This window comes from Halichoerus grypus, chromosome 2 (assembly GCF_964656455.1).
Source record: "Halichoerus grypus chromosome 2, mHalGry1.hap1.1, whole genome shotgun sequence".
Lineage (NCBI taxonomy): Eukaryota > Metazoa > Chordata > Mammalia > Carnivora > Phocidae > Halichoerus > Halichoerus grypus.
This window is the reverse complement of record NC_135713.1, coordinates 207,850,760-207,876,463: the sequence shown is the minus strand read 5'-3', so window position 1 is coordinate 207,876,463 and position 25,704 is coordinate 207,850,760. Positions and strand designations below refer to the sequence as shown.

The following is a 25,704-nucleotide window of genomic DNA, read 5'->3' as shown; positions in this document are numbered from 1 at the left end:
CTCCTGCCCACGTTCCCTGCGCCCTGCCCTGGGGAAGCTGTCTTCCTGACCTGCAGGCACACTGCGGCGCGCCCGGCAGGATCCTGGGGCCAGAGCTGCGAGGTCATGGGGGCTGGGCGTGGGGGACCTGGTATAGGTCAGCCCCTCCTCAGGGCGCTGCGAGAACAAGGCCCCAAACAAAGGCCAGCCTCGGCCCCTCCTACACGTGCCCTCCTCACCTCCTGGAGAACATGGTGCCCAGAACATTCCAGCCCCAGCGCGCCTGGGTGGGCGGGCCTGCCTGCCCCAGGGGCTCGGCCTGGTCTCTGGGGGCCCAGGGCTGGGCACCCCCGTGGAGCTTGCTGGGTGAAGGGTCCGGGCGGCGATGCTCACGCTGTCCTACTTGATCGCCCGCTCTGCTGGCACGATCCGGCGGGCTGCCAGGCGGCCCCGTCAGGTATGGGCCGGGGCCAGGGCCGGGGCTGATGGGAGCGGCTGGAGCTGCAGCTGCTGCGGGTACCCCAGGGCCCCAAGGGTGGGCTCCGGGCCCCGGTGAGGGGAGGCATCGCAGGCAGTGGTCCCCTTCCCCCTCTCTGGGTAGGGACCAGGACCGGCCCACAGATGCCAGCAGAGGGCTTCTGGGAGGAAGGAGCATCCCCGGGGCACGCAGGGCCAAGGGACAAACCTAAGCCCCCTGGCTCCCGGTCCACCCATCTGTCCACATGAGAGGGAGGGCTCTGGGCCTCAGTTTCCCCACCTGGGCAGCGGGCTTGTGGGCTCCAGGGATGGGAGCTGCTCTTGTTTCAGTAGGAGAGGATTTCTGAGACTTTGGCTCTCCTCTGGAGTGTGCTCTGGACCTGGGGGGATGGGTCTTCCCCATAGACAGGTGCACCAGCCGCATTTCAAAATAGCAGTCCGGCCAGGTAGGGCCCAGCCCCAGGCTGCAGGGCCAGGCTCTTAAGGAGCCCTGGGAGCAGACCCCGCCCGGGTCAAGGTCCAGGGCAGCCTGCAGGCAGATGGCTGTGGAGGGCTGTGGGTGCCTGGCCTAGGGGTGGAGACGGGGGAGGGCTCCTTGTTCTGGGCACTCAGGAATGCTCCTTGTCTGGAAGGGGCAGGCTGGGGGGTGGGTGATGGAGCCCCTGTCCCCGCTCCCCAGCCCTGACTCTGAGGTTGGGATCACTGGCTGTTGAGGGGAGGGGTGGCAAAGAGGAGTTGGGGGCAGACAGGATGGGCCTCTTGGTCTCCTGCCTCGGGCCCCACCCCTGCCCATGTGGGCCAGCATTGCCTGCTGTTGGGGGTGCGCTGGGCTGGGCAAGGTGCCCCCGCGCTTGAGGCCCCCCTCCCATGCCTTTGGGAGGAAGATCACCCTCCCCTACAACCAACGCAGGACAAAGGCCAGCTCTCTGGCCCTCCGGGCGGCTGGTGCCTCTGGGGGGAAGGGGGCTGGGAGCGGGGTGCGTTCTCTGCCCTGAGCAGTGAGAGGTTGGGTGGAAGGGGCAGCTAGCAGGTGCCCCAACTCTGGGTCAGGCTCCCAGCCCGCTCCACCCCCAGCTCCAGAAGAGGTGAGAGCTCGGTCCTTTCTGAGCTGGGCCTGCACCCCTCGGCCCTGCTCCCCAATCCCTGGAGCTCTGGAGTCACTGCCCGCCGGGCGCCCACCTACCGCTGCAGGAGTTTGAGAATGCTGAGGGGGACGAGTACGCCGCCGGCTTCTCGGCACAGGGCTCCCCTGCGACAGGGGCTCAGAACGGGCCAGACGTGTATGTCCTGCCGCTCACCGAGGTCTCCCTGCCCATGGCCAAGCAGCCGGGGCGCTCAGGTGAGTGAACCCCCCAGAGAGGCCCGGGCGGTGAGCACAAGGAGTGACTCAGGGTCCGGCCTGGCCTCCGGACTCAGTAGTCAGTGCTCCCGGGGAGAGGGCGGCCAAGGGCTGGGAGGTGCCCCCTTCTGGTGGGAGCAGGGGCACTGTGGACAGGCTTGGGTCAGCCTTCTGCCCGCCACCTCCCCCACCTAGGGGCTGCTGTGCAAAGGGGCAGTCCGAGCACCAGGGACAAGGGACTCCTCTGCTGTCCCTGGATTCCGGACCCCAGACAACCCCCGCAGCGCCGGCCGGCCATGCGGGGACATGGGCTCCATTGTGCCCAGTGGGCGGGACCCACCTACTCAGGGAGGAGGGGCTCCTTGGGGCCCCCTCTGTGGGAGGGGCCCTGAATGGGCCTTTGACTTGGGCCTTGGGGAGCAGGCAGGGGCCTCTTCCCATGGCTTCCTTGCCCTGTCTCCCATTTGTTCCCCATCCTGGGCTCTCCCTCCTCCTCCCGCCCCGCACCAGGGTGACCACCCGCAGGGCAGATGTGGGTCCAAGCTTGAGAGAGTAGAGGTCAGTGTCCAGCTGGCCTTTGAACCCGTCTTCCTGAGGCTGGTGCTGTGGGAACCTCTCGCTGTGGGGGTGGGGCTTCCGTGGCAGCCTAATCTCAGGTCCTCTCCCTGGAAGCTCCTAGGCTAGGCCCGTGCTGACCCCCAGCCCCTCCCCCGGCACCGAGGGAAGGGGTCAGGCCCTGCGGGGGCTTAGGGGGCACCAGGCCTGTGGTGCTGATGATGGGCAGGCCCTTCCCACCTGCTCGGTTCCACACCTTCAGGCCCGTGACCTGGATGCTGCCCACTCGGAAGCCCGGACGTCATCAAGGCCCTGGTCTGGGTCCTCAGAGCAGCCCCCGGGGCCACCAGGGTGTCACCCCCCACTGTCCAGCCAGTGTCTCCTGGGGGGGACATCAGCGGTCAGGCAGGAGCCAGGGCCTGGGGCTCGAGGGCATGTGCATAGCTAAACAGCCCCTAAACCCCTGAAGGGAGGCCTGCTGCTGCAGGAGGGCCCCGGGACCTTCCTGGATGGCCGTGGGGGTCTCTGGGCCTGTGCCGACCCTGGACACTGGTCACTAGCGGGGAGCCGGGGCTCATCCCAGGGGACACTGGCCCCCCCCAGCCTGGGCCTGTCGCCCACAGGCAGTGTCCGGGACCCAGGCTTCTCCCACCCCTCAGGGGGCTGTCCCTGAGGGTGGGGATCCGGGGCCAGGAGACAGCAGCGACTGCTTGCTTTCTCCATTTCTGTAGCTCACGTCGCAGATCTGTAGGGCACCCCGTTTCTGGGGAGGGGAGAGATTTCAGGTGATGTGGGGGGGCAGCCCACGTGGACGTCAAGGGTTAAAAACCTGAGTGACAGGGCCACCCCTCGAGACTGTGGAGGACGGTACAGGGGGAGGAACCTGAGGCTCAGGGCCCAGTGGGACCCCCCTAAATACCACTGAGCATCAAGGTCAACATTCCCCGGGAGCAGCCCCCCATCCCTGGGGCGCTCCTGGCATTCTAGGCCCAGCCCTGTCCCCCTATGCCCTCAGGGCGGTTGGCGTGGGAGCAGAATTCGGGGAATCCCTGGGGCACGGGGCGTGAGTGGGCTCGGCAGCCCTGGCCCTTCCTCCGGGGCCCTCGCTGACCCTTCCTCCCTGCTGACCTCACCCAGCTCGGGCTGCAGGAGAATGGGCCCAGTGTGTTCCGTACGGGGCTGTGCCAGGCAGCCTCCGACAAAGGAGCCTTTGGTGAGCCTGGTGCTGGAATGCCAGCCTGTGGCAGGGGTGAGGGGACGGGCCGCTCGGGTGCCCTCCTCCCCACCGGCTTGGCCCCGGCCACACTGCCCGCCTGGCATTGCCTGTGCGCCGGTCTTGGCTCCAGGCCCCGTCATCTTCAGCCTGGCGTGTCCCTGTAGTTTAGGGACCAGCCTTCCCAGACCCACCCAGAAAGATGCCCGGATGCGGCTTGCAGGCCCACGGCTCCCTGGGGCAACAGGGACCCGACTCCTGATGGCAGTCCCCAGCCGTGGCCCCACTCTGGGGGGCTTAGGGCAGCTCCCCTGAACAGGCTGAGTGGGCAGCCTCTGGAGGGGCCCGGGAAGGGCAGATGGGGGCAGCGACAGCCCGAGCTGGGTTCCTGAGCCCCCCGCCCTGTTACAGTGCAGCTCCTCAGGTCCACAGACCTGGGCCGGCACAGCCTCTTGTTCCTGGAGGAGGTGGGCCGCGGCTGGTTCGGGAAGGTGAGTTGCTGACCCTGGGTAGGGGGATGGGGGATGCTGACACCGTGGGCCCCCTCTCTTGCCTGGCAGGCAGAGGGGCAGGGTGGAGACCTGCTTCTCCTGGGGGCCGCCCCAGCCCTGGGGTCCCGTTTCCTGCTGTCCCCTCCTGGGACGTCCCTTCTGTGCAGGCCCTGGGATCAGATGCTGGGAGGCACCTCTGAGAGGGCTGGGTTGGGGGACAGTGTCTTCGTCCTGGCTTCTCCCTGATCCCCAGCCTGGGGGTCCCCTCTTCCTCACAGCAGACCCCCAGAGAGAGCTGAGAACAGCTGGGGGCCTCGGGATGACCACACAAGAGAGAATGTTACGGCCGGGAGGGGAACCCCTCTTGCAGAGGAGTAAAGCGAGGCTTCCAGGTTCGGGGCTGGGCGGGGGTTAGCGAGGAAGAGCAGGGATGGAGGCTGCGGCCGCCCCACAGGTGTTCCTGGGGGAGGTGAACTCGGGCCTCGGCAGCACGCGGGTGGTGGTGAAGGAGCTGAAGGCCGGTGCCAGCGTGCGGGAGCAGGTGCAGTTCCTGGAGGAGGCTCAGCCCTACAGGTGGGTGGGCCCCGGGCCGGCTCGTGGGGGGCGGGGCTGCTGGGCCCGGGGCCCTGGGAACAAAGGCAAGCTCTGTGCTGTCCCTGCTCCTCCCCCACCCCTGCAGAGCCAGCCCCCCTCCCCGCCCGCCCGCCCCCTCCTGCCCTGAGTCCGAGTCAGGAGGGCCGCCTGTTGGCTCCCGCAGGGCCCTGCAGCACAGCAACCTGATCCAGTGCCTGGCGCAGTGCGCGGAGGCGACGCCCCACCTGCTGGTGATGGAGTTCTGCCCCATGGTGAGTGCCGCGCCCCGCTGCGCCGGCCCCCGCCCCCCCCCTGCCGCCCGGTGCAGGCTGCTCAGCAGGAGGGCCCAGCCTCCCCACCGAGGCCGATCGGCTGAGCTGGGGAGCCCTCGTCGCCATCCTGTGGGCCTCACGTTCCCCCCGCAGTGGGACCTGGGGGCACGCCCCGCTGCCTCTTTGAGGCGGCCTGCGCGGTAATCTCAGCTGCTGCGTCCGCGATCCCGCTGCACTCCAGGGCCAGCCCAGCCGCCTGTCCAGGGCAGAGACGCTCTCCTGTGAGCCGCTCCCCTCCGCCTCCTAGGCCTCACGTGGCCTGTTTTACTCCCGGGGGCGTGACACCACCTGCAAGATGCCCCCCGGGCCCCCACTGTCTGCTGCCGTGACCTCCTGGGGCTTCCCCAGGACGGCTGGGCCCTTTCTGGAGCCGGGCGGTGTCAGCAGGTCGGGGATTCGCCAGCGGGCCGTCGGGTCCTCTGCCCCGTGCTCCCACCAGGCTCGGCGTCACCGCTCATGTGGCCTGTCTGCTTGGCAGGCACATGGGCCCGGTGGTCTGTACCCAGGACGTGGTCTGCAGGGACCGCAGAGAAAGCGCCCTCTGCCCGTGGGGTTGTCCTACTGAGGAACGGCCGCTGGGGGGCAGACTCAGGGTGGGGGGGCCGCTGTCAGCAGGCCCTATGTGGGGAGGGAGGGGAGGGGTGGCGGGCTTACGGGGTCCCTGCTCCCCGCCGGCCGGTGATGATGCCGCCCCTCTTGGCAGGGGGACCTCAAGGGCTACCTGCGAAGCTGCCGGGTGGCGGAGTCCATGGCGCCCGACCCCCTTACCCTGCAGCGCATGGCCTGCGAGCTGGCCTGTGGGGTCCTGCACCTGCATCGCCACAACTACGTGCACAGGTGAGGCAGGGCGGGGCTGCTGGCTCTCTGCGGCCTCTGCCCCTGCACAAACGGCACCAGCCTCGGGGGTTGTGTGAGGGTTAGCTGGGTTCGTCTTTGTTCAGCCTTTAGGGACCGCGGTGCGAAGGCATCTGCTGAAATGGAAGACAGACGGGGGCGAGGGGGTGCGGCGGACACCTGCTTCGGCAGGACGTCAGGCTGGCCTGGGCAAGCTCACAGCAGGGCCCAAGGCCCATCCTCTGACCCCGGGGCGGCCAGAGCCACCCGGTGGCCCCACACTGGCCCCTGCTCGCCTCTGTGTCCTGTAGGCCCCCTGGGGGCGGGTTGGCTCTGTCCTGCTTCCCACCCTGGCCCAGACGGACCAGGGTGCCCCGCCAGCTCTGGACGCCGCACGGGCCGCCCTCCCCAGCCACGTCCCGGTGCCCCCGGACGCCGCACGGGCCGTCCTCCCCAACAACATCCTGGTGCTGAGTGATGACACGTATAACTCCAGCATCAGTGATTTTGTTGAAGAGGGCAGCTGCCAGCCTCCCGACCTGCCCGCCGGGCCCACCCCGCCCCGAGCGCAGGCCCGTCCGCAGCCCCTGTGGATGTGCGCTGACCCCACGTTTGCCGTAGTGCCCTGGGCCCCCAGACACCCCTGTGGCCGCCGAGCCCGCAGCCCAAGGCCAGCCACTGTCCTGCAGTGGGGGGGGTCACTCCCCGCCTCTACCCTGTCCTGGGTCAGGAGGGGGGCCCAGCCCTGTGTGAGCCGGGCAGGGTCAGGATCCCCTGGGAGACTTGGGATCTCAGTGTCCCCACTGCTGAGGGTGAGGGGATAGTGGGCGGGAAGAAGGACTGCAGTGTCCCTGGCTGGCTCGCCTCCGAGGGGTGGCTCAGCGGGCTGGTGGGAAAGAAGCAGGGGCAACAGCTGAGGTCAGGAGGGAGGTCCAGCAATGGGAGGGCCATGCCTTCGCTGAGGGCCCCGTGGCACGCTCCGGCCTCTTCTGGACTGTAACGTTTGAGGCCCTGTCCACGTGAGCCCTCCAGCGCACCCGGTGTCCGGCGAGGGCCTGGGGCCGCAGGCGGACAGGCTGCCGCTCAGATGCCCCTTCCCGCCCACTCGTGACAATGCCCTTGGCGACAAGCGGTCCAGCCCCTCCGTGCCCCGGATGCCCCCAGCCTGGCCCTGCCACTGACCCCCACCCTCCCGCCCTCCAGTGACCTGGCCCTGAGGAACTGCCTGCTCACGGCCGACCTGACAGTGAAAATCGGCGACTACGGCCTGTCCCACGGCAAATACAGGGTAAGACGGTGGGGCCGTGCTGGGGGTCAGGGCCAGCCGCCCGGCAGCCCGTGGTAGCCTTGTCCCCTGTGCCCGCAGGAGGACTACTTCGTGACGGCCGACCAGCTGTGGGTGCCCCTGCGCTGGATCGCACCCGAGCTGGTGGACGAGGTGCACTGCAACCTGCTGGTGGTGGACCAGACCAAGGCCAGCAACGTGTGGTGAGTGAGAGCCCGGGTGGCGAGCGGGGGGCCGGGTGGGGATTGAGGGCCCCGGGGGGCGCTGCAAGGACACGCCCACAGGCCTTGCCTTGGTTGTCGTCCAGTGCCGTCAGACCTTGCGGCTGCTGGGCTACATACATGTGCATGTCCGACGAAGACACGGGGCCCACAGGCCCACCAGGCAGCAGGCGACCGAGCCCCACCTGCCTTACTTGTGCGATGACACGCTTATCTGTCCAGCCTTGTTGCGCTGTGGGAGGTGGTCACTTCTGGCTCCAGGGGAGTTCATGGGGCTGCTGGGGCCACCTGCAGCTGCCTGGTGCCAGTGGCCCATGGGCCTGCCCCTCCTGGGATCCCCTGACACCCAAAGTTGCCAGGGTCCGAGTACACGTTCAGGTTGGAAAGCCCACTGGGAGTGGAACGGGCTCTCCGGATGAGACGTGGGGCCTCAGCGTGGCACCTGCTCTCTGCGCAGGGGGCTGGAGCGCTCCTGTGACCGTAATCTGGAGGCGCCCCCCCATCCTGAGCACCCAGAGCCAAGCAGGGCACAGAGGGGGCACTCAGACCCAGTATTCTGCCTCCGGGGGCTCTGCCATGGTGGTCTCTGTCCCTGACTAGCCTCTCCTCCCCACCCCACCTGCTGCCCAGCTCCCCAGGCCCGTCTGGTCTCCCTCCGCTCCCAGTGAGCCCTCAGAGCCTGGATCCGTGGACCCCCCTCCTTCCTGAGCACACCCGAGGCCTTTACCCACAGTCCATCACCGCTCCATCCCCTCGCTTCCCCCACTGGCCCGGCCTGCTGCACGCTGACGGGGGTCCTCCAAACGGCTCTGGTCCAGGCCACCTGACTCGTCTGTTGCCACATTTGATCTGTTCCTCGTGCTCCCGGTCTCCCGGGACAGCCTGGGTGGGGTCCCAGGGAGCTGGGTGAAGCACACTGGACAGAACCCTGCATGCTCCGGCTGCCCCTGCCCGTTCCCTGGGCCCACCCTCCCTCAGCCTCACGGCCTTGGCGCCGCTGGTACCCCAGGGCTGGGAGCTTCACCCCGGGAGCTGTTAGCCCTGCCACGGTGTCTGGCCTTCACCGTGGCTACGGAGTGAATACGTGAACAAGCGAATGGACTTGGGTTTGTGGAAAGGCCTGTGTGGCTTTTATTTGCCTAGATGACCTGGGCACAGACTTGGGCCTCGCCGGGGGGCGTGTCCTGCCAGCTGACGGAAGGAAGGGGCTGTCCTTTGGGAGGGGCGTCCCTAGGATGCCGGTGTGATGATGGGAGCTGCCCTGTGGTGGCTGAGGCTCTGAGATCCCCCCTGATGGCTGTCACCTCGGCAGGTCCCTGGGCGTGAGCATCTGGGAGCTCTTTGAGCTGGGCGCACAACCCTACCCCCAGCACTCCGACCGGCAGGTGCTGGCCTACGCCGTCCGGGAGCAGCAGCTCAAGCTCCCCAAGCCCCAGCTGCAGCTGACTCTGTCCGACCGCTGGTGAGGACCTGTGAGGCCAGGCCGGGTGCAGGGCCCCCAGCAGGAAGGGCAAGACCAAGGGGGTGCTCTGAGTCTGACCGCCTGGGTTTCCGGCTCACGCTGGCTCCCCTCTGGCCAGCAGTGACCTTTGGGACCTATCCTGTTGTCCCCCACGGAAGCGGTCTCTTTACCCCAAACACAAACTCACCTGCAGCCGGGGTGGAGATGAGCTTCTTAAGAAGGGTGCTCCGCCCACTGTGGGCTCCCAAACCTCGGAGCCCACCTTAGAAGATTTGGGGTCTCCCATAACAAGTTGGAGGTTCTCTTCCCTGTCCTTAGGGACTCTGAGTGGAAGGGGAGGCCCCCAGCCCTTCCTGCGGAGCGCGGTCTGCTCGTCCCTCCGGGGACGGGGGTCCTGGCCGGGCCGCGCCGGGGTGGGGGGTGGGGCGGGGGGTGGGCGGGGCCCGCTGGTTGAGCCCGGGGCCTCCCTCCCGCAGGTACGAGGTGATGCAGTTCTGCTGGCTGCAGCCTGAGCAGCGGCCCACGGCCGAGGAGGTGCACCTGCTCTTGTCCTACCTCTGCGCCAAGGGCGCCACTGAGGCCGAGGAAGAGTTCGAGCGGCGCTGGCGCTCCCTGCGGCCGGGTGGGGGTGGCGCGGGCCCCGGGCTCGCAGGCCTGGCTCTGGGGGGCGCGGGCGAGCTTGCGGCCGCCTCGTCCTTCCCGCTGCTGGAGCAGTTCGCGGGCGACGGCTTCCATGCGGACGGGGATGACGTGCTGACGGTGACGGAGACGAGCCGCGGCCTCAACTTCGAGTACAAGTGGGAAGCGGGCCGCGGGGCCGAGGCCTTCCCGCCGCCAGGGGGCGCAGCGAGCCCCAGCCGCGCCGCGGGCCCGCAGGAGCTCTGTGCCCCCGACGGCGCGCCCCCGGGCGTGGTGCCCGTGTTCAGCGCGCACAGCCCCTCGGTGGGTAGCGAGTATTTCATCCGGCTGGAGGAGCCCACACCCGCCGCTGGCCACGATCCCGACTGCGCCGGCTGCACCCCCGGCCCCCACGCCGTGGACCTGCTCCCCAATGGCGCTGACCAGGACGACGACTCTGAGGGCAGCGCGGACGCCTCATTGGCCATGGAGCCGCTGCTGGGCCATGGGCCGCCCCCTGGGGGGCCCTGGGGCCACTGTGACTACTACCTGCACGGGAGCCATGCCCGGGACCCGCCCCGCACCCTGAGCTCGCCCTCACCGGGGACCCTCATGCTGGCGGAGCCCAGGGAGGAGGACAGCAACTGGGGCTCAGCTGCCTTCTGCCCACCCTTCTTGGAGGACCCGCTGGGCACGTCCCCCTCGGGGAGCTCTGGGGCCCAGCCGTCCCCGGGTGGGGAGGAGATGGGCGAGGCCGAGGCATGCAGGGCTGCCCAGCACAGACACTGGAGTTCTAACATGTCCGCTAACAACAACAGTGGCAGCCGGGCACCAGGTTCCTGGGATCCGGGATATGTGGGTGGCTGCATGGGCTGCTGCCCCAGCACAGAACACACCCTACAGGCCGTCCCCGAGCTGGGCTGTCCCCTGGCCCTGGAGGACACCAGAGAGCCTCTCCTTGGGCCACAGGGGGCCTCCTCTGGCCAGGAGCTCGGCCGTTGCCTTGGCCTCCCTCATCTGTGTCCTGCTGGGGGCCTGGCACCTGCCACTTGCCTGGTGCCATCCTCCCGGACACAGGCGGCCATAAGCCGGGGTGACAGCCCCCAGACAGAGCCCAGGCTTGCTGAGGAGGCTGAGGGCTCTGCCAGACCTCAACGACCCCTTCCCTCCATCCCAGCCCTATCCCAGGAGGGAGCCCTGCTGCCTGCCGAGGAGGCCGGTGCCCTCGCCGCCCTGCCTGCCTTGCCCATGCCTGCTGGCGGCTGGGAGGCTGCCTCTGAGGTAGCCCAGGGCCTGGACAGCTGCACTGGTTCCCCTGAGCTGGAAGAGCCAGTCAGTGAGGACGAGGACATGACAGAGGCCACTTCCGGCATCTTCACGGATTTGTCCAGTGATGGCCCGCCAGTGGAGAAGCTGGACGCGACGCCGGCCTTCCGCTCCCTGCAGAAGCAGGTGGGGACCCCCGACTCCGTGGACTCCCTGGATATCCCATCTTCCGCCAGCGACGGTGGCGGCTGTGAGGTCTTCAGCCCGTCAGTTACTGGCACTCCTGGCGGGCAGCCCCGAGCCCTGGACAGTGGCTATGACACGGAGAACTACGAGTCCCCTGAGTTTGTGCTCAAGGAAGCACATGAGCCCTGTGAGCCCGAGGCCTTTGGGGAGCTGGTCTCTGAGGGTGAGAGCCCCGGGCCCGAGACTCAGCTCTCCACCTCCCTTGGAAGCCTTGGCGAGAAAAACCCCTACCGTGACTCAGCCTACTTTTCCGACCTCGATACAGAGCCCGAGTCCACCTCGGGCCCCCGGGAGAAGGGAGGATGTGCCCTGGCCTGCAGGCTAGAGCTGGACCTGGAGAGCCCTGGGCTGCAGTCTGCACAGCCCTCCCCTGAGTCTGGGGTTCCCGGGGGGGCACAGGGCACTGGCCCCAGGGAGGTGCCACCACTGCTCTTGCCGCCGCCAGACAACTCTTCTCCAGAGCCCAGCAGCACCTGCCCGGAGAGCCCCAGCCTGGAGCCTCCCTGGCCCCAAGGCCCTGCGCAAGGGCCTCCAGGGCCCAGCCCCCAGCGCTCCAAGGTTTTCCTGCTGACCCCAGTCCCACTGAGCTCAGAGAGCCACCGCCCGGACCTCCAGGAGGCCCCAGGACTGCTTTCTGGGCCGGCCCAGCGGGATCAGACGGGGGACCCTGGCGCCCCCAGAACCCCACTCTGCCTGGCCTTGCCGGGACTGCCCGCAGCCCCGGAGGGCCGGTCGGAGGAGGAGGAGGAGGACAGCGAGGACAGCGACGAGTCGGATGAGGAGCTGCGCTGCTACAGCATCCAGGAGCCCAGCGAGGAGAGCGAGGAGGAGGCGCCCCCCGTGCCCGTGGTGGTGGCCGAGAGCCAGAGCGCGCGCAACCTGCGCAGCCTGCTCAAGATGCCCAGCCTGTTGTCCGAGGCCTTCTGCGAGGACCTGGAGCGCAAGAAGAAAGCCGTGTCCTTCTTCGACGATGTCACCGTCTACCTCTTCGACCAGGTGGGCGGCAGCTCCGGGCTCTGCGCAGGGGGTGTGGGTCCCCCAGGGGATGGGGAGCTGTGGGAGCCGCTGGCGACCCGGGCCACGTGCTGCTCTGACCTTCCAGGAAAGCCCCACCCGGGAGCTCGGGGAGCCCTTCCCCGGCGCCAAGGAGTCGCCCCCCGCGTTCCTGGCGGGCGGCCCCCGCACCCCCGGCGCCCCCGGCCGGCCGCGCCGGGCGGACCGCTGCTCCGACGGCTCCGCCGCCTCCGTGGCCGAAGAGGGTGAGCTGGGGCGGGGGCCTGTCGGGGCGCGACTTCACGGCGGGGGCGGGGCGTGCCGGGAGGGTGTGATGTCAGGGCGGGGGGTGCAACGTCACGGGCGCGGGGCGGGCCTGCCGGGAGGGTGTGATGTCAGGGCGGGGGGTGCAACGTCACGGGCGCGGGGCGGGCCTGCCGGGAGGGTGTGATGTCAGGGCGGGGGGTGCAACGTCACGGGCGTGGGGCGGGCCTGCCGCGCGGGGCCGTGACGTCCGCGACGCGAGTGACTGTGCTGTGGGCTTGCAGGCCGAGGGTTCGCGTGGGACGACGGCTTCCCGCCGACGCCGGCCCCGGAGGCCGCCCTGCCCGCCCCCGCCGCGCCCCCCAAGCCGGCCGCGCCCGGCCCCTTCTCGCGCTTCACCGTGTCGCCCGCGCCCGCGTCCCGCTTCTCCATTACGCACGTCTCGGACTCGGACGCCGGGTCCGTGGGAGGTGAGGCTGCGGCGGGGCTGGCGGGAGGGGACACCGAGGCGGGGCAGTGGAGAGGGCGGCCGGGAGGTCACCTGCTGGGAGCCGAGGCTCGGCGCTCATTATTTCCCATCTCCTGGACAAGGTTTTCAGAAAGGGAAACTGAGGTACGGAGGGGTCGGGTCACGCCCAGGCCTGTCTGTCCTGGCCGCCTTCTGGGGAGATGCAGTGGCCTCCCCCCACCGGCAGTGGCTGGCCCAGCACCTGTCGGGGCCCTGGGGCCCGGCCCTTAGACCTCACCCTCTTCTCCTCTGGAGGCACCAGGCTGGACCCGGAGTGCCCCCCCACTCTGCCCTCTGCTAGACCTTAGCCCCCACAAACCTGAGCAGCCTCTGCCGCCGGAACCTTCCCAGCCTGCGCTTTGGACTCCCCCACTGCCCGACCTGGCCCCTCGCAGATCCCGTGGCACTTGCCTGGAGGCACAGGTGGTGCTGGCTGAGGGGCCCAGCTCACGCCTCCCTCCCTGCTCCTTTCCCGTGAGCCTCAGGCCAGGCGGGCGCTGCCCTGCCAGGCTGCCCCCCACCACGCGCCTGACAGGTGTGCGTCCCTGCATCCCTGCGACGCTTCTCTGGAAGCTCACCCAGAACAAGATCGTTCTGTCCCCCAGATGGACTCAGTCCCTCCTCCACTCCCCATGGCCTGTGGCTGCAGCCTCTGGGGAGGGCCCGTCCGCTCATCGCTGGCACACAGCGTACCCTTAGTAGACGCCTGAACAGATAAGCAGGCCACCAGGGGGCTCGCTTGTGGTCCTCTTTGGGTCTCAGTTTCCCCACCTGTAAAAGGAGGACTCAGCATTTGCTGGGTTTGTTGGGCTTGAGGGACAGGCCTGGGCTCTGGTGAAGCAGTGGGGAGAGAAATGGGCGCGGCTCCCACGGAGACAGATGGGCAGGCCCGTTGCAGTGAAGGGGCCCGAGGGCTGCAGCTCCGGCTGGTCATTTGGCCCCTTGGCCAAGGACGGAGGTCAGGTGGGAGTCCTGGGGCAGGGGACTCTCAGGAATCTCTGTCCCCGGTCTCTCCAAATGCTCATGTGGCCCCTCCTGTCTGCCAGGCCCTGTAGCAGGTGCTGGGGGCAGCTGTACGGAGGCTTGAGGCCCAGGCGGGCCTCCTTGGAGCCCCTGCTGGTCCTGCTCCCAGCGAGGATGGTGACCGAGAGCGGGGACCTTGGTCTTGGTGGTCGGCAGCAGCTTCCAGCGCCTCGGTGCCCCGCACAGCACTCTGGAGGAGCAGGGCAGGACCAGAGGCCTCTGCGCCGGACGGTGGGGCAGCGCTGGACGCCCTAGGGGCAGGATTTACCCTGGCCGCTCGGGTTTGTTGCTAGCTGCTGGGATGCCCTATAGCCTCAGGCCTGAGCAGCTCCTTACCCGACAGCTGCCCCTCCACCCTGACCCTGCTAACGGGCTGCTTGGCTTCTGAGGCCAGGGGACCTGCTCTTGGCTGGGGGGCCTTGCATGCCCTGCCCACCAGTTCGTGTGGGCAGTTACAGACACTGTGTCCTCACCCCAGGTGAGAGAATGGGCACAGGCCTGCTGGGACGGCCCCTCTCTGCCCCCTTCGCCCCTTCTGCCTGGTTCTGGGTTTGCTCAATGCAAGAAGAGGACCCCGGGCTTGTGTCCCCCCCCCCTTACCTCAAAGTCTGTGGCTGTGTTTCCCTTCACTGACTCGGCTAGACCCATACACTCTCCCTCCCCCGCGTGGTCTGGGCCAGCTCCCCCGAGTCCGCTGCTGGACCCCGGGCGGGTGGGTCAGGGTGGGCAGCCTGAAAGGTGGGGGGCTTCCCAGCCACACCTGTTCTAGAGGTGCCTGTGGCTGGCTGGCATGTCCAGCTCCCCCTCCAGGGCACTGCCCAGACCGGCCCAGCCGCGAAAGGACAGTGGGGGGGCTGCACCCCCACAGTGCGAGGGGCTTCTGCCTGCAGGAGTGCGGGCACGGGAAGGAGTGGAGCTGGGGGAAGCGGGGGGCAGGGTAGCACAGGGAATATTTTTGTAACTGCTGTTGTCTGAGCGAACGGAAATGGGATGATTTTAAGTTATTGTTGCCAAAGAGACGTAAAGTTTATTGTTGCTTTGGGGGTGTGGGTGGGGGACTTGTTTTGGGTTTGTGTTTTTTGTTTTTGATTAGTTTGAGGCTTAGGATGCTGGTGCAATGATTTTCTTGTTCCTCTTTTGTTTGTTTTTTAAAAGAAATCAAGCTAAGGAAAAAAAAAAGCCTTCGTGCTAAGTGTGTGTTTTCTTTTGTGGTTTGCACATAAAGCGCTGGGCAGGAGGGGGCCTGGGTGGTGCTGAGGTGGGGGACTCAGCTGCCAGGTCTGCCCAGGGCACGGTAGTCCCTCCTGACCATGGGAGGGGGGGATGCGAGAGGGCGGCCACCCTTTCCCCCCAGCTGCCCTGGCACACCTCGGTGGAGCGGGGACAGTGACTTGGGGAGGGGAGGGGACTGGCGGCAGCAGCCCTCTCTTCCTGTCCTGTGGGGGGGACCCATACACCTCCCTGGACGTTCTTGCCCCTCGCCTTCCCAGAGCACGGGGGTGGGGGCAGGGTGAGCGGCAGGCAAGAGGGTTTTTGAGGAGTCCGGGCTTCTGTGCATCTCTACCCCAAACATCTGCCCTAAGACCCCACCTGGCCCAGCTCCTGCGAGGCCAGAGGCCTGTGCCCCCACCTGCCCTACCAGTGACCCCTTTTGCTTCTCTTCCTGGGCTGTGGACAGACTTCGGTCAGATCAGGGCTGCCGAACCCCTCCTTCAGGGGTCTGGTGGGAGGGGTGACTGCTGCCTGGAACGGCTCAGATGGGGACTGCTGGTCACCGTGCTGGTCACCAGGGGTGTATTTCATCCACAAATACTGTGGAAGCAGCTGGTGGGGGACCCCCCACCCCGCCAACGGCACCCACTATTCACTCCAGGGATGCGGAGGAGAGCTGGGGGCCCTGCAGCCAGTTCTGGAGGGAGGCTGGGGTTTGGGTGGGGAGGGGTGGGGTGGGGCAGAGGGGCCCCCCAGAACTGCCAGCAGGAGTGGGGAGGCTCAGCAGAGTCCCAGTCGAGGGCTCCTAATAAATTCATCTTCCAGAGAAAGGTGCTGGTCTCCCCGCCTCCTCTGCCCCAGGCCTCCCGCCCCCCTCGGGCCGACAGAGCACAGGCAGGCACAGGTGGGTCGGCCTGTTTATTGACCAGACACTCGGGAGCCCTGAGCGGTGTGGGAGCCGGGCTCCCCTTCCGGCTACAAGCGGACCGAACACCCTTCCCTGCACCTGGGGGGCCACGGCCCGCACAGCCAGGCGGGCCTGCCTGAGAGGCCGGCCGCACCGCCCAGGGGGCAGCTCCAGCTCTGGGGCCGGCCCCACTCACTCTCCTCAGCCATGGCCCAGGGGCCACCTCCGAAGAAACGGCCGGGGTCCAGCCCAGGCCAGACTGAAGTGGGGGCAGAGCCAGGCAGGCGAAGGGTATGGAAGGAGGAGAACATTCTCTAGACAGGGACCACACAGACTGTTACAAAAGAGGTGTGTGTGTGGGTGGGGGAGGAGAGGAGGGGCCCGGCAGGCAGCGGCGGGCACTTGGCCATCAGCCGAGGAGGGGAGCAGACCTGTCATTGGTCACTGTCGGCTTCAGCTGGACATTGGCGAAGGGATTCCTGAGGAGAGAAGAGAAGAGTGGCTTTAGCGTGGGAGGGGCGCCGCGCCTCCCGGGCTGCCCTGCGTGCGCCCCAGGGTCCCGCAGCCCCGCGGAGGGCCCAGCCTCTGAGCCCGGAGCAGGGCCGCGATGGAGCCTGCCGGGGACAGCCGGGGCAGGGCTGTCCGCGGGGCCGGCTGCCTGCCGATGCGCCCACCTGCCGCCGTCAGCCCTCCTGGGGCAGGGCGGGTGGGGGTGTGGGGAGCGGCCCGGTGGGCCAGGAGCCAGTTCTTCCTCCGAAACCTGAGGTGGTCCTGAATGGGCCCGCACCCAGGCTTGGTGAGCCGCCCCGTAAGGCCAAGGAGGCACCTGACACCTGCCCAAGAGCAGGAGCGGGCCCGTTTTTAAAGACACGCCGATACACACACACAGCTCAGTAGCTCTCACGACCCCGGCCCATGCATCCCGGGGTCCTGGAACGCGGCTGGGTGCAGACACGGGGCCTCGGCCTGCCCCACGCCAACACGACACACAGCGGGTGCACGCACACTGGCAGCGATCCCCGCAGGTCTGAGGCCACAGCTGACGGACAGACGGACTGGCCAGACAAGAGGTTGAGATGGGACGAGATGAGCGCAGTAGAGACCAGCACCCAGTCTGGTCCTCACAGAAGCCCCTCCTCGGAGTCCCCACTGGGCTTGGGACAGCCGAGGACAGCGGGCTGGGGGTCATCAGGCAGCCCCAGGGGTGACAGCACAGATGGAACGTGGGACACGGGGGGCTCGGCACGGACAGGACGCACTCCCGGCGAAGCACTCGGCTCTCGAGCCGTTACCTGGGGCGGCAGTCGCCTCTGGCACAGCTGGGCTGGTGTCCGCAGGAGCTGGGTGGGCAGGCGCTCCGTGCAGCGCCCGGCGAGAGCACGTGTGGGTGGGGGCACTGCCCTGCTTTCTAAAACGCGGAGACACTTCAGACTGAACTTTTAAAAGGATAAACTAGGGAGAGGAGCCGACCTACTGGCGCAGGGCTTCTACATCTGCAAGCTGACGACCGAGAATCCCGCGAGGGTGCGCTGCTTACGAACGTCCTCCGATCTGGAGTGCTGTGACCCCCGGGGTTCAAGGCCGCTTCCAGCCCCAGGCCCCTCCACGCGCTCCAGTCCTCTCTCCAGCCGATGTGTGCAGAGCTTCAGTTCTGACGGTCAGGGGCAGCGGCCGCCTCAGGGCTCCCCAGGCCAAGACTGCTGTGACCGGGGACATCTGCCCCCAGGACAGAGGGTGGAGGGTGGCCCATGCCCTGCCTGCCACCTTGACTAGACTCTGGTTCTAGTGGAAGACTTCAGGCCCGTGGCTGTCCCCAGCCGGGGTCAAGGCAGGATGTTTCGGGGGGCTGGAACGGGGCAGGTCTGTTCATCTGGGCTTAGGGACCAAGCAGAGGAAAGGGCACAGGCCCCATGGCCGAGAAGGAAGGGTAGGTCCCGTGCTGAGCGGAGCCAGAGCAGAATGGCCAAGTGGGTTTGGGCAGCACACACCTTGATCCTGCCCTGGGCACACCTGAATCCTTATCAGAAAGGATTGGTGGCAAAGCAGTGTCATCAGCTGGGGCTGGAGGGGGAGCAGCAGGGCCGGAGAGGCCCCCCCACCTTGAGAGGGTGTCTGGCCTCTGACCCCCACCTTCCTAATCTCCTTCCCCAAAACCGTGTGACCGTGGAGTGCGGTACCATCAACACTGCCGGTTCTGAGGAAAGGGGCAGGGGCTGAACTCTGCCCGGGCCTCCCCTTCACGGCCCCTGCCCGGGCCCGGCCAGAGACCTCTGGCTGGGGCGTGCCCACCCCGCAGCACCACGGGGAGGTGCGGCCCAGGCGGGGGCCTACCACCTCCTGGGGAAGAGCGGGCTCCAGGGCTACCCGAGGGCAGGCGTCCGTGTGACCCTGGGCGGGTCAACACCGACCTGACGCAAAAGGACACAATGCGGACCCGAGGCCCACCGCACAGTCTCTGGTCCCGCGGACACGGGTCACTGGGGGAGAGCGCCAGGGACAGAGGCTTCCTCCCAAGAGCACCGTCGGCGGACGCTGACCACAAACCACCAAGACACAAGGAAGCTCGAGTCCTGCCAGCAAAGCGCAGTCGACGGGCACCACCTGAGCACAGCAGGCCCGGGATGGCAGGTCTGCTCCAAGTCAGGAGCCGTCCAGGCGTCTCCCACGGGCGCGGCTGCGACTCCCCCTGGCCCGCCCCCCAAGCACACCCCGGCAAGGACTCCGGAGCAACTCCTCGGACAGGGAATGGATCTACCTCAGCGGAGCAGGCCTGCAGCTAGCTCCCGAGCTACGACCCCACCGTGGGGGGCAGATCCAGTACTGGGTTCCAGGGGCCACCCTTCGGGGCGCCACGGAACCCCTGCCTGCAAACCCTACGGCCCGAGGGGGGCCAAGCGCCGAGGCCCAGCACCTTCCCATTCAAATCTTGCGCAGGTTTAGGGAGTGGCCTGTAACTGTCTTGAGTTCACTACGTGAGTGTGAAAAAGTCGTTTTGGAGTGCGGTTTCCGTCCTCCTGTGACTCTGGAGCAGAGGGAGCGGAGAGCAGCTGGGGCAGATGTCCACTTTCTCGGAATGTTCTCCTCTGAGGCACAAGCGGTTCTCATGCCTCCAGGACTCTGGCCCTCCTGGGGTTGAGTCCATCTTGCTCTGTGCCAGGACCGCACCTCGGGGGGCGCAGCTCGGCAGAGCGGGCCAGGGCGCCTCAACCAACCCAGGGGCTTCTGACTCTCCACCCCCCGCTGAATCTCCAGTCTCGGGGCTGGGCCGGTTCTTTGGCGGGGAAGCCAGCTGGTGGCGTGGTGCGAATGCCCACGGCACCCCTGGGGGCCAGGGGACTGCCCTACACTGGGGACCAGGGCTCAGGCAGAGGCCAGGCTGGCCTCCAGAGCAACGGGGGCTGCAGGAGCAGTGGGGGTGGGAGGTGCAGGCCTCTTAGGGCCTCTTGGAAGAGGAGGAACCTAGAGGCAGGGAAGGCCTTTCCACCCTGTCCCCAAATGTCAGGAGCATTTGTCTCCAGAACTTTCCAGAAGTTCCTCACGCTGCAGCTCAGACACATTGAAAGGCGAGTGAGTCCAGGACCTGTTGGGGCAGTCACTGCCCTTGGGGAGGACCACATTGCTGGGGTGCTCTGTGGGGTATGGAGGATGCAGGTGCCAGCTTCATGGGGCAAACTTCTTGGTGACTGGGTGGGGGTGGGGACAGGCAGCAGCAGTGCGCCCTGTCCCAGGCACAGGGGCCCAGAGTGCTGGGCTCCCCCCCGCCGCCGCTCACTGTTGGCGCTTGCTTTCCCAGGGCTGAGTGCAAGGGACCGTCACAGCACGGGCTGTAGAAGGCCAGCCAGGGCACCCACACGTGGTGGCCGAAGGCCTGGTCTGGAAAGCCTGCTGCAGCCTCGTGCAGCCACGTCAGGGCAGGTGCGAGGTGAGTCCAGGCAGAGCAGGCGGCAAAGCCCGTGTCCACCTGCTCCGGTGTGCCCGACACCCACGTGGCCATGAGCCACGGAGCTGTCCCCAGGACCGACCCTGGTCTCCCCGGCCGCCCGAGGGGCTGCAGCACTCACCAACCAGAGAGCGGCCAGGCTGGGCTCAGACCCACACCCACAGGGGCTGGTCCGGGGGACACTCAGCCAGAGGAGCCCAAAGCTGGCCTCCCCCGAATGTGGCCGAAGCGCCCCACGGTGGCAGGAGACCCAGGCAGAGGGCAGGGCTGGACCACGCCCAGCGGAGCAGGGGTGCAGCCAGTCAGGCCCACAAGCTTCCAGACAGAGAGAGGAAATCCCAGAGCCCGAGGAGCGATCCAAGAGGAAGCGAAAGCCCAGAACCTAGAGCAGAGGCAGGCTCGGCAGACCCTCATGCCCATCCCCACCTGCCAGGGCCAAGGCCAGAGGGTCTGCAGAACCACTGGGAAGGCAGACTGACCAGCATGAGAAAACCAGGGCAACTTACTAACTCTAGTCAGGGTCAGCTCAAAATCTGGCCACTTCCACATCAGCGCTGCAAGGAAACACAAGGACTCCGTTGGTGCAGGTGGGTGGGTGGGGGGGTGGGGGGACCCCGCCAGGGGCACGCGGCCCTGCCACGGGGTAGCCGGAGGGAGGAACAGGAAAGGGCTGCCCGCGGCAGGCGTCCCCAATCAGCCCAGGCGGCCCAGGCCCCCGAGAGGACAGTGACCGCGTTGTCTGTCTGCGTAGCTCAGTCCCTGGACGGAGGCCGGCTCGCTGAGGCCGCCCAGATCTACACAGCGAGCCTGGAAGGAGGCACCACACCCAGCTCAGTGCAATAAATAAAACTTTTATTCAAACGACTGCAGTACAGGGCACAATTCAGATTAAAAAAAAAAAAGAGGAAAGGAAACAGGAAAATATTTTGAGCACTTTACATCTTCATACGAGTGTCGCAGTTTTGTGTCTACATTCATCCATTGAGCATGGAATCCCCTGGATTTGAGATCTTTTAGCAAAATTAGAACACCAACACGGAAGGCTCTTTGTACATGGGTCCACGTTCTGGCTTTGTATTTTCCTTAAATATAAAATGGGTCTGTGTCTTGAGCTGCTTCTCTCACAAACACTCCCAGCCACATCCTAGTCCACAGGAGAGCGGGTGGAGGGTTTTGTTAGATCACGTTAGAAAAAGGAGCGTCCACAGCTTGGCAGGGGCTCCCGTGGCGGGAGGGGCCGGGCGGGGCTGCACCCCGGCTCCTGCCCCAGTTTCAGGGTGTGAAGAGGCCAAACCAGTAGCCGCAGAGTCCAGCATGTCCGCTTCGGAAGTCACCAAGACACACAAAAAGACAAGAGCGTTTAGGGAGGACGGGGGCAGGGACTGCCTCCTACCCCCCCACCCCCGGGGTGGCAGGCGCAAAGCCGCCCTCCCCAGGGCCAGCCCCTGGCGGCCTGGGGGCCACGGTTCCCTCACAAGGCTGTCCAGTGGTTTCCAGAACGCGTTGGGGGGGGTGGTCTCTGGAGCTCTTTGGAAAGTCCGTGAGGGGCCGCACCTGCCCGCCCCCGCCCCGACTGGCACCGCGTGAGGTCACACGGCCCTGGGGACGCTGCCCGCCCACACTCTGGTCTGTACACCGGCCCAAGCATCCGCGGAGAAGGAAGCGCTCAGGGGCCCGGGCTGCTGGGCCGCACGGGGCCGGGGGCCGTGGCCTCCCTCACAGGAGCGGCCGGCTTCCTCAGGAGGCCCCCCGGCTGGCACGAGCCCGTCTGTCGGTGCGGCCCTGGGAGGGGGCGCCTGCGGGGCCGCGAGCCTCCCCTTCCCTGACACAGGCGTCCGCGTCCGCTGGGGGAGTCAGATGCAGGAGTAACAGTACGCACACCAGAGTCCATGCAGATCTGCTTTTGTTTGTCAGGAAAGAAAAGTCCTTTTCCTGTTTTTTTCTTTTCTTTTTTTTCTTTTTTTTTAAGATTTTTCTTTTTCTTCAAACTTTAGGCCTGGCTCGCGGTGAGCCTTCAAAAAGGGACAGTGCGTCGTGAACATGGCAGCCGCGGAGCAGACGTGAGGCTGCCTGGCCCCCGCTGCCTGGCCAGCAGCTCCCGCCTGGCGGACGCACGGGGTTGGGGGCGTGTAAACACGGGGAGCAGAGATGGGGCAGCACCATGGACCCTGGGGAATCTCAGAGTCTGGGGTCACCAACCAGAAGGCGGGACAGGGCAGGCGAGAAAGAAAAATAACCCGAGAACAAACCAACAAGAGCGGAGGAGGGAACCGATGGAGGCCAGACAGGTGGGGGGGCTCTCCCGAGCAGCGGCTGCCCGTGGTCAGCGTCCTCACACTGTGGACACCAGCGTGCCGCTGCCGCTGCGGAACAAAGCACAGGACGCTGCGGGGCCGCACACCTCTCCTGCAGCCGCTCCGCTCAGCTGGCTGCCTGGCCCCGGAGCAGGGACGGAAGCAGCCCCCCACCCCACCCTGAGCCGGGACGAGGGCCACCAGGACGGAAGAGCAGGGAAAGCACCGGGCTGAGGGCTTTCGGGACGACCGGGAGCCCTGGCAGCTGCGGTGGGCACCAGAGCAGGCTGCGCTCCCGCGGTCCAGGGCCCGCTGCCACCCACCGAGGGTCAGAGCATGAAGGCGGCTCTCCGGACCCACTCGGCAGGAGCCTGGGATCGTGGGCTCCTGCCCTAGGACCCCCAGCACTCAGACAAGTGAGGGGGAGGGAGAACAGGCACCCTGGGCCCCGCCTGCCCTGACGCAGAGTGGGGCCTCCACAGTCTCCAGCCAGGCCCCCACGGAGCAGGCCTTGGAGGGTCTGTGAGGGGGCCGGCCCTCCCCACCCACAGCTCCCAAGGACAAGTGTGAAAGCCCCTTACCTGCTCACAGCCCGCGCTCCGTAGTCCTCTAGACCCTGGGGAGGAAAGGCAACCCAGGTTAGGCTGGGGGTCCTGCGGGCAAGGTGGGGTCTGCAGGACAAGAGGAGGCTGGGCGCACCGCCCTTGACCCGAGTGGGCACGCGGTAGGGCCTGCAGCCGAGGGCGTGGAGGGCCCCTCCCACGTGCACAGCAGTGACATCCCAAACTCACAGGGACATCTCCTCATCTGGCCAGCGGCAGACCATGCATGGTATGAGCTCACGCCCAGGCACACAAGCAAGACACATCCCCCGATGACCCCCCTCCACGCACACGTCCCGTGGGTGAGCGGCCAGGGACTGTGGTCACCTGCGGGTCACCTGATGAGAGCACCAAGGCAGGCGAGCTTGGGATTACCTACGTCTTGGAGCAGGCAGGGGGGCCTCCCTGGGAACCAGTGACACTTGCAGGAGGGGGTGAGGGCCAGGCGGGGAAGCCAGCCTGGGCCAGTCCCTGGGCAGAGCATGCCCCTGCACCCCGAGACACCAGCGGCAGCGCCCCAGCTATGGGGCTGAGGGAGGGGCTGTGGACACCACCACAGCTCTGCCGGCCTGGCCTAGGGCCATCAAGGGCCATTGGGGACACCCTCCTCAGCTGTCTCCGCGCCAAAACCAAACCTGGACACCGAGAAGTAAGAGCAGCGTGCAGTGGCCAGGCCGGCCTAGGCTCAGCCAGCTGTGTCCTGGGCCCAGGCGGGGCTGGACGCGGCTGGAGCGTCTCCCACCCAGCAGGCTGGACCCATGACCCCGAGGTGCCAGGCCTCTCCCAAGCTGGATCGGCCTCCCCCCTGCTGCTGCCCTGAGCACCAGCACTAGCCTCACCTTCTCTGTAAGGTTCCGTCCCTGGGCCTTAGCTACACCTCCCCGGTCTGGGCCTTCCCACCACATAACTGTCTCAACCTTCGCGTTCACTCTGCCCAACTGTAAGCTCCTCAAAGACCGCTCCCTCGCACACAGCACCTCACTCGTGATGGTTACGCCCACCTCACAGGAGGGTGGGGGCGAGGCTGCTCAGGACGGTGCTGAGGGGGGCCTCTCGGGGACCTCACCCACCTATACCACCACTCACCACAGCCCCGGGCAGGCTGAGAGCCAGGTGATCACCCCTGCTGCCCACATCTTAGAGAAACTCCCCTTCTCCCCGCTCCCGGGGGCCAGGGGGCTGACCCTCAAGTTGGGGCCCAGTCCTGAAGACTGCAACCGAGAGCAAAGCTGTTGGCCCCTACTCCCCACGTGGCCACAGCAGACAAGTGTTCCAGAAGCCTCGGGCTCCTACAACCTATGAACCTTCCCACGCAGAGCCATACCGTCCACTCATACCCTGACCCCACCTGGGCTTCAAAACCACCATCGTACACTCCAGGGGCTCTACTGGGGACCCGCACCTGGGACCCAGGCCTTGACCTCCTGCCTCTGGCCACTTGGTACTGGGTGACCTGGGCATGAGTGCCTAGCCCTGCCTCCTGAGGCCCAGAGACACACTAACAAGAAGCCTCTGGCCACATCCCAGGACTTGAACGCAAGTGCTCATGTCCACGCTCGGACCGTGACTGCCGGAGCCCAAGAGCCTCAGGGAGGGGGCTCCTGGACACGAAGTCCTCCCCGATGCCCAGGCTCCCCACGAGGTGGGAGGCCTGAAGGCCACCGATGCCCCAGCCGGAGGGAAGGCCAGGCAGCGGGACCACCTTGGCCTTCAGTAGAGCCGCTTCTGGGGCCCCTCCCGCGGCGCTCACCTGGGAGAAGGCAGGTACAGCCACGCTGTAGGGCCTCTGCTTGAAGGTGCCGGCTGCCTGGGCAGGGAACGCGCGGGAGGCTGTGCCGTAGTCGGGGGGCGGGAGAGCTAGCTCCTCCTTGTCCAGGAGGTTCCCCGTGCTGCTGCTTTTCCCCTGCTGCAGGCTGTGGGGGCAGGGGCTTAGGGGCTGGCTCAACCCCGGCCCCCAGGACCCCATCCAACCCTCCACCTTCCCCACGCCTCCCTCAGACCCTTCAAGAAGGCCTAACGAGGGGCTGCAGCCTCACCGAGCCAGTGGAACCGGGCCTGAAGGTGTGGCGGCAGGAAATTCCTAAAGCCCGTGCACCCCACTCTGACCCCAGGCCTCCCGGCGCCGCTCAGCCCCTTCTGGGGCCCCGCACACCCTGCCCAAGGGAGGCGACAGCAGGGTGTGCGCCCGGGCCCAGTGAGGGGGCAAGGGAAGCCCCACCCCATAGAGCACCCGGTGACCTTCCTCACAAAGCGGCCTGCACCCACAGCCCCCAGGAACCTCAACACGCAGCATGCCGGGTGGGGGGGCAGCACTGCGGGCGGGAGGGGACCAGAGCCCGGCCAAGCCCTTTGAGCAGAGAGTGGGGGCGGCTCACAGACCCACAGCGCCCTGTTCTCATGGCAACCTTTCCAGAGCGAAGGGCCAGCAGCCTGGGTCAGCACGCTCACCTCATGTGCAACCTGTCGCTGCCATCGCTGTCCAGAACCCGGGTGTAGGAGAAGGGAAACCAGCCCCGCCTGGAGAAGAGAACACAGGTGAGAGGGCGCCAGGGCCCAGGTGCCCCCGGCTCCCCGGCCTGGCTGCAGCCGTCTGTCTAGCGAGCACAAGCAGGCGCTCGGAGAAACAGCAGACCCCAGCCCGCACCCCGGGCACACAACGGGCCTGGACGGGAGGCTGGGCACCGCCGGCAGAGCTCCCGCGTCCGCGGCGGCCAGGGCCGGTTTCCGGCTGCACCGACAAAGCAGAGCAGCGGCCTGGAGAGCAGGCAGGGGTGCCGTTTGGGAAGGACATGGCCTAGCCTCTCCCTGCTCATCACCCCCTCCCCAGATGGCGGCCGCCCGGAGGCGGGAGCCAAGCTGCGTCCAGCCCCTCCGTCCCTGGCTACAGCAGGCAGGGGCTGCGAGTCTCCATCTCGCCACCAGCCACCTCCAGACGACAGTGGTGCTCAGGGGAAGGGGCGGCTCCTGACCAGGGCAGCCCCGCGGTGGCTCGAGAACGAGAGGCTGGCAGAACCTCGGGGCCACAGGGGTTAAATTAAGCCGTGAAGACACAGGCCCTGTGACCCGATGG

General features: G+C 67.2%; 2 protein-coding genes across 9 annotated transcripts in view; one reads left to right on the top strand and one right to left on the bottom strand.

Moving 5' to 3' along the window:
* Positions 1–14,871, top strand: part of AATK (apoptosis associated tyrosine kinase) — a 32,941-nt gene extending 18,070 nt beyond the window's left edge. For 3 of the 5 annotated variants that reach the window (XM_078066241.1, XM_078066245.1, XM_036113216.2), the window contains 12 exons: positions 1,648–1,795; positions 3,975–4,054; positions 4,509–4,627; positions 4,812–4,899; positions 5,663–5,796; positions 6,997–7,081; positions 7,160–7,281; positions 8,612–8,761; positions 9,238–11,887; positions 11,994–12,150; positions 12,433–12,618; positions 13,703–14,871. In XM_078066241.1, coding sequence (XP_077922367.1) covers positions 1,648–1,795; positions 3,975–4,054; positions 4,509–4,627; positions 4,812–4,899; positions 5,663–5,796; positions 6,997–7,081; positions 7,160–7,281; positions 8,612–8,761; positions 9,238–11,887; positions 11,994–12,150; positions 12,433–12,618; positions 13,703–13,743 — 3,960 coding nt within the window. In that variant the 3' untranslated portion in view covers positions 13,744–14,871. Of the gene's footprint in view, positions 1–1,506; positions 1,796–3,974; positions 4,055–4,508; positions 4,628–4,811; positions 4,900–5,662; positions 5,797–6,996; positions 7,082–7,159; positions 7,282–8,611; positions 8,762–9,237; positions 11,888–11,993; positions 12,151–12,432; positions 12,619–13,702 lie in introns of all 5 variants that reach the window. The other 2 variants (XM_078066243.1, XM_078066244.1) reach the window with 2 other exon arrangements.
* BAIAP2 (BAR/IMD domain containing adaptor protein 2) overlaps positions 14,706–25,704 on the bottom strand; it is a 67,975-nt gene continuing 56,976 nt past the window's right edge. Inside the window, exons 11-15 of one of the 4 annotated variants that reach the window (XM_036113225.2) lie at positions 25,083–25,151; positions 24,385–24,547; positions 22,614–22,648; positions 20,245–20,292; positions 14,706–16,277 (exon numbers count right to left, since the gene is read on the bottom strand). In XM_036113225.2, the coding sequence (XP_035969118.1) occupies positions 20,265–20,292; positions 22,614–22,648; positions 24,385–24,547; positions 25,083–25,151 (295 nt within the window). In that variant the 3' untranslated portion in view covers positions 14,706–16,277; positions 20,245–20,264. Of the gene's footprint in view, positions 16,278–20,244; positions 20,293–20,573; positions 22,102–22,613; positions 22,649–24,384; positions 24,548–25,082; positions 25,152–25,704 lie in introns of those variants that run through there. The other 3 variants (XM_078066246.1, XM_036113223.2, XM_036113224.2) reach the window with 3 other exon arrangements.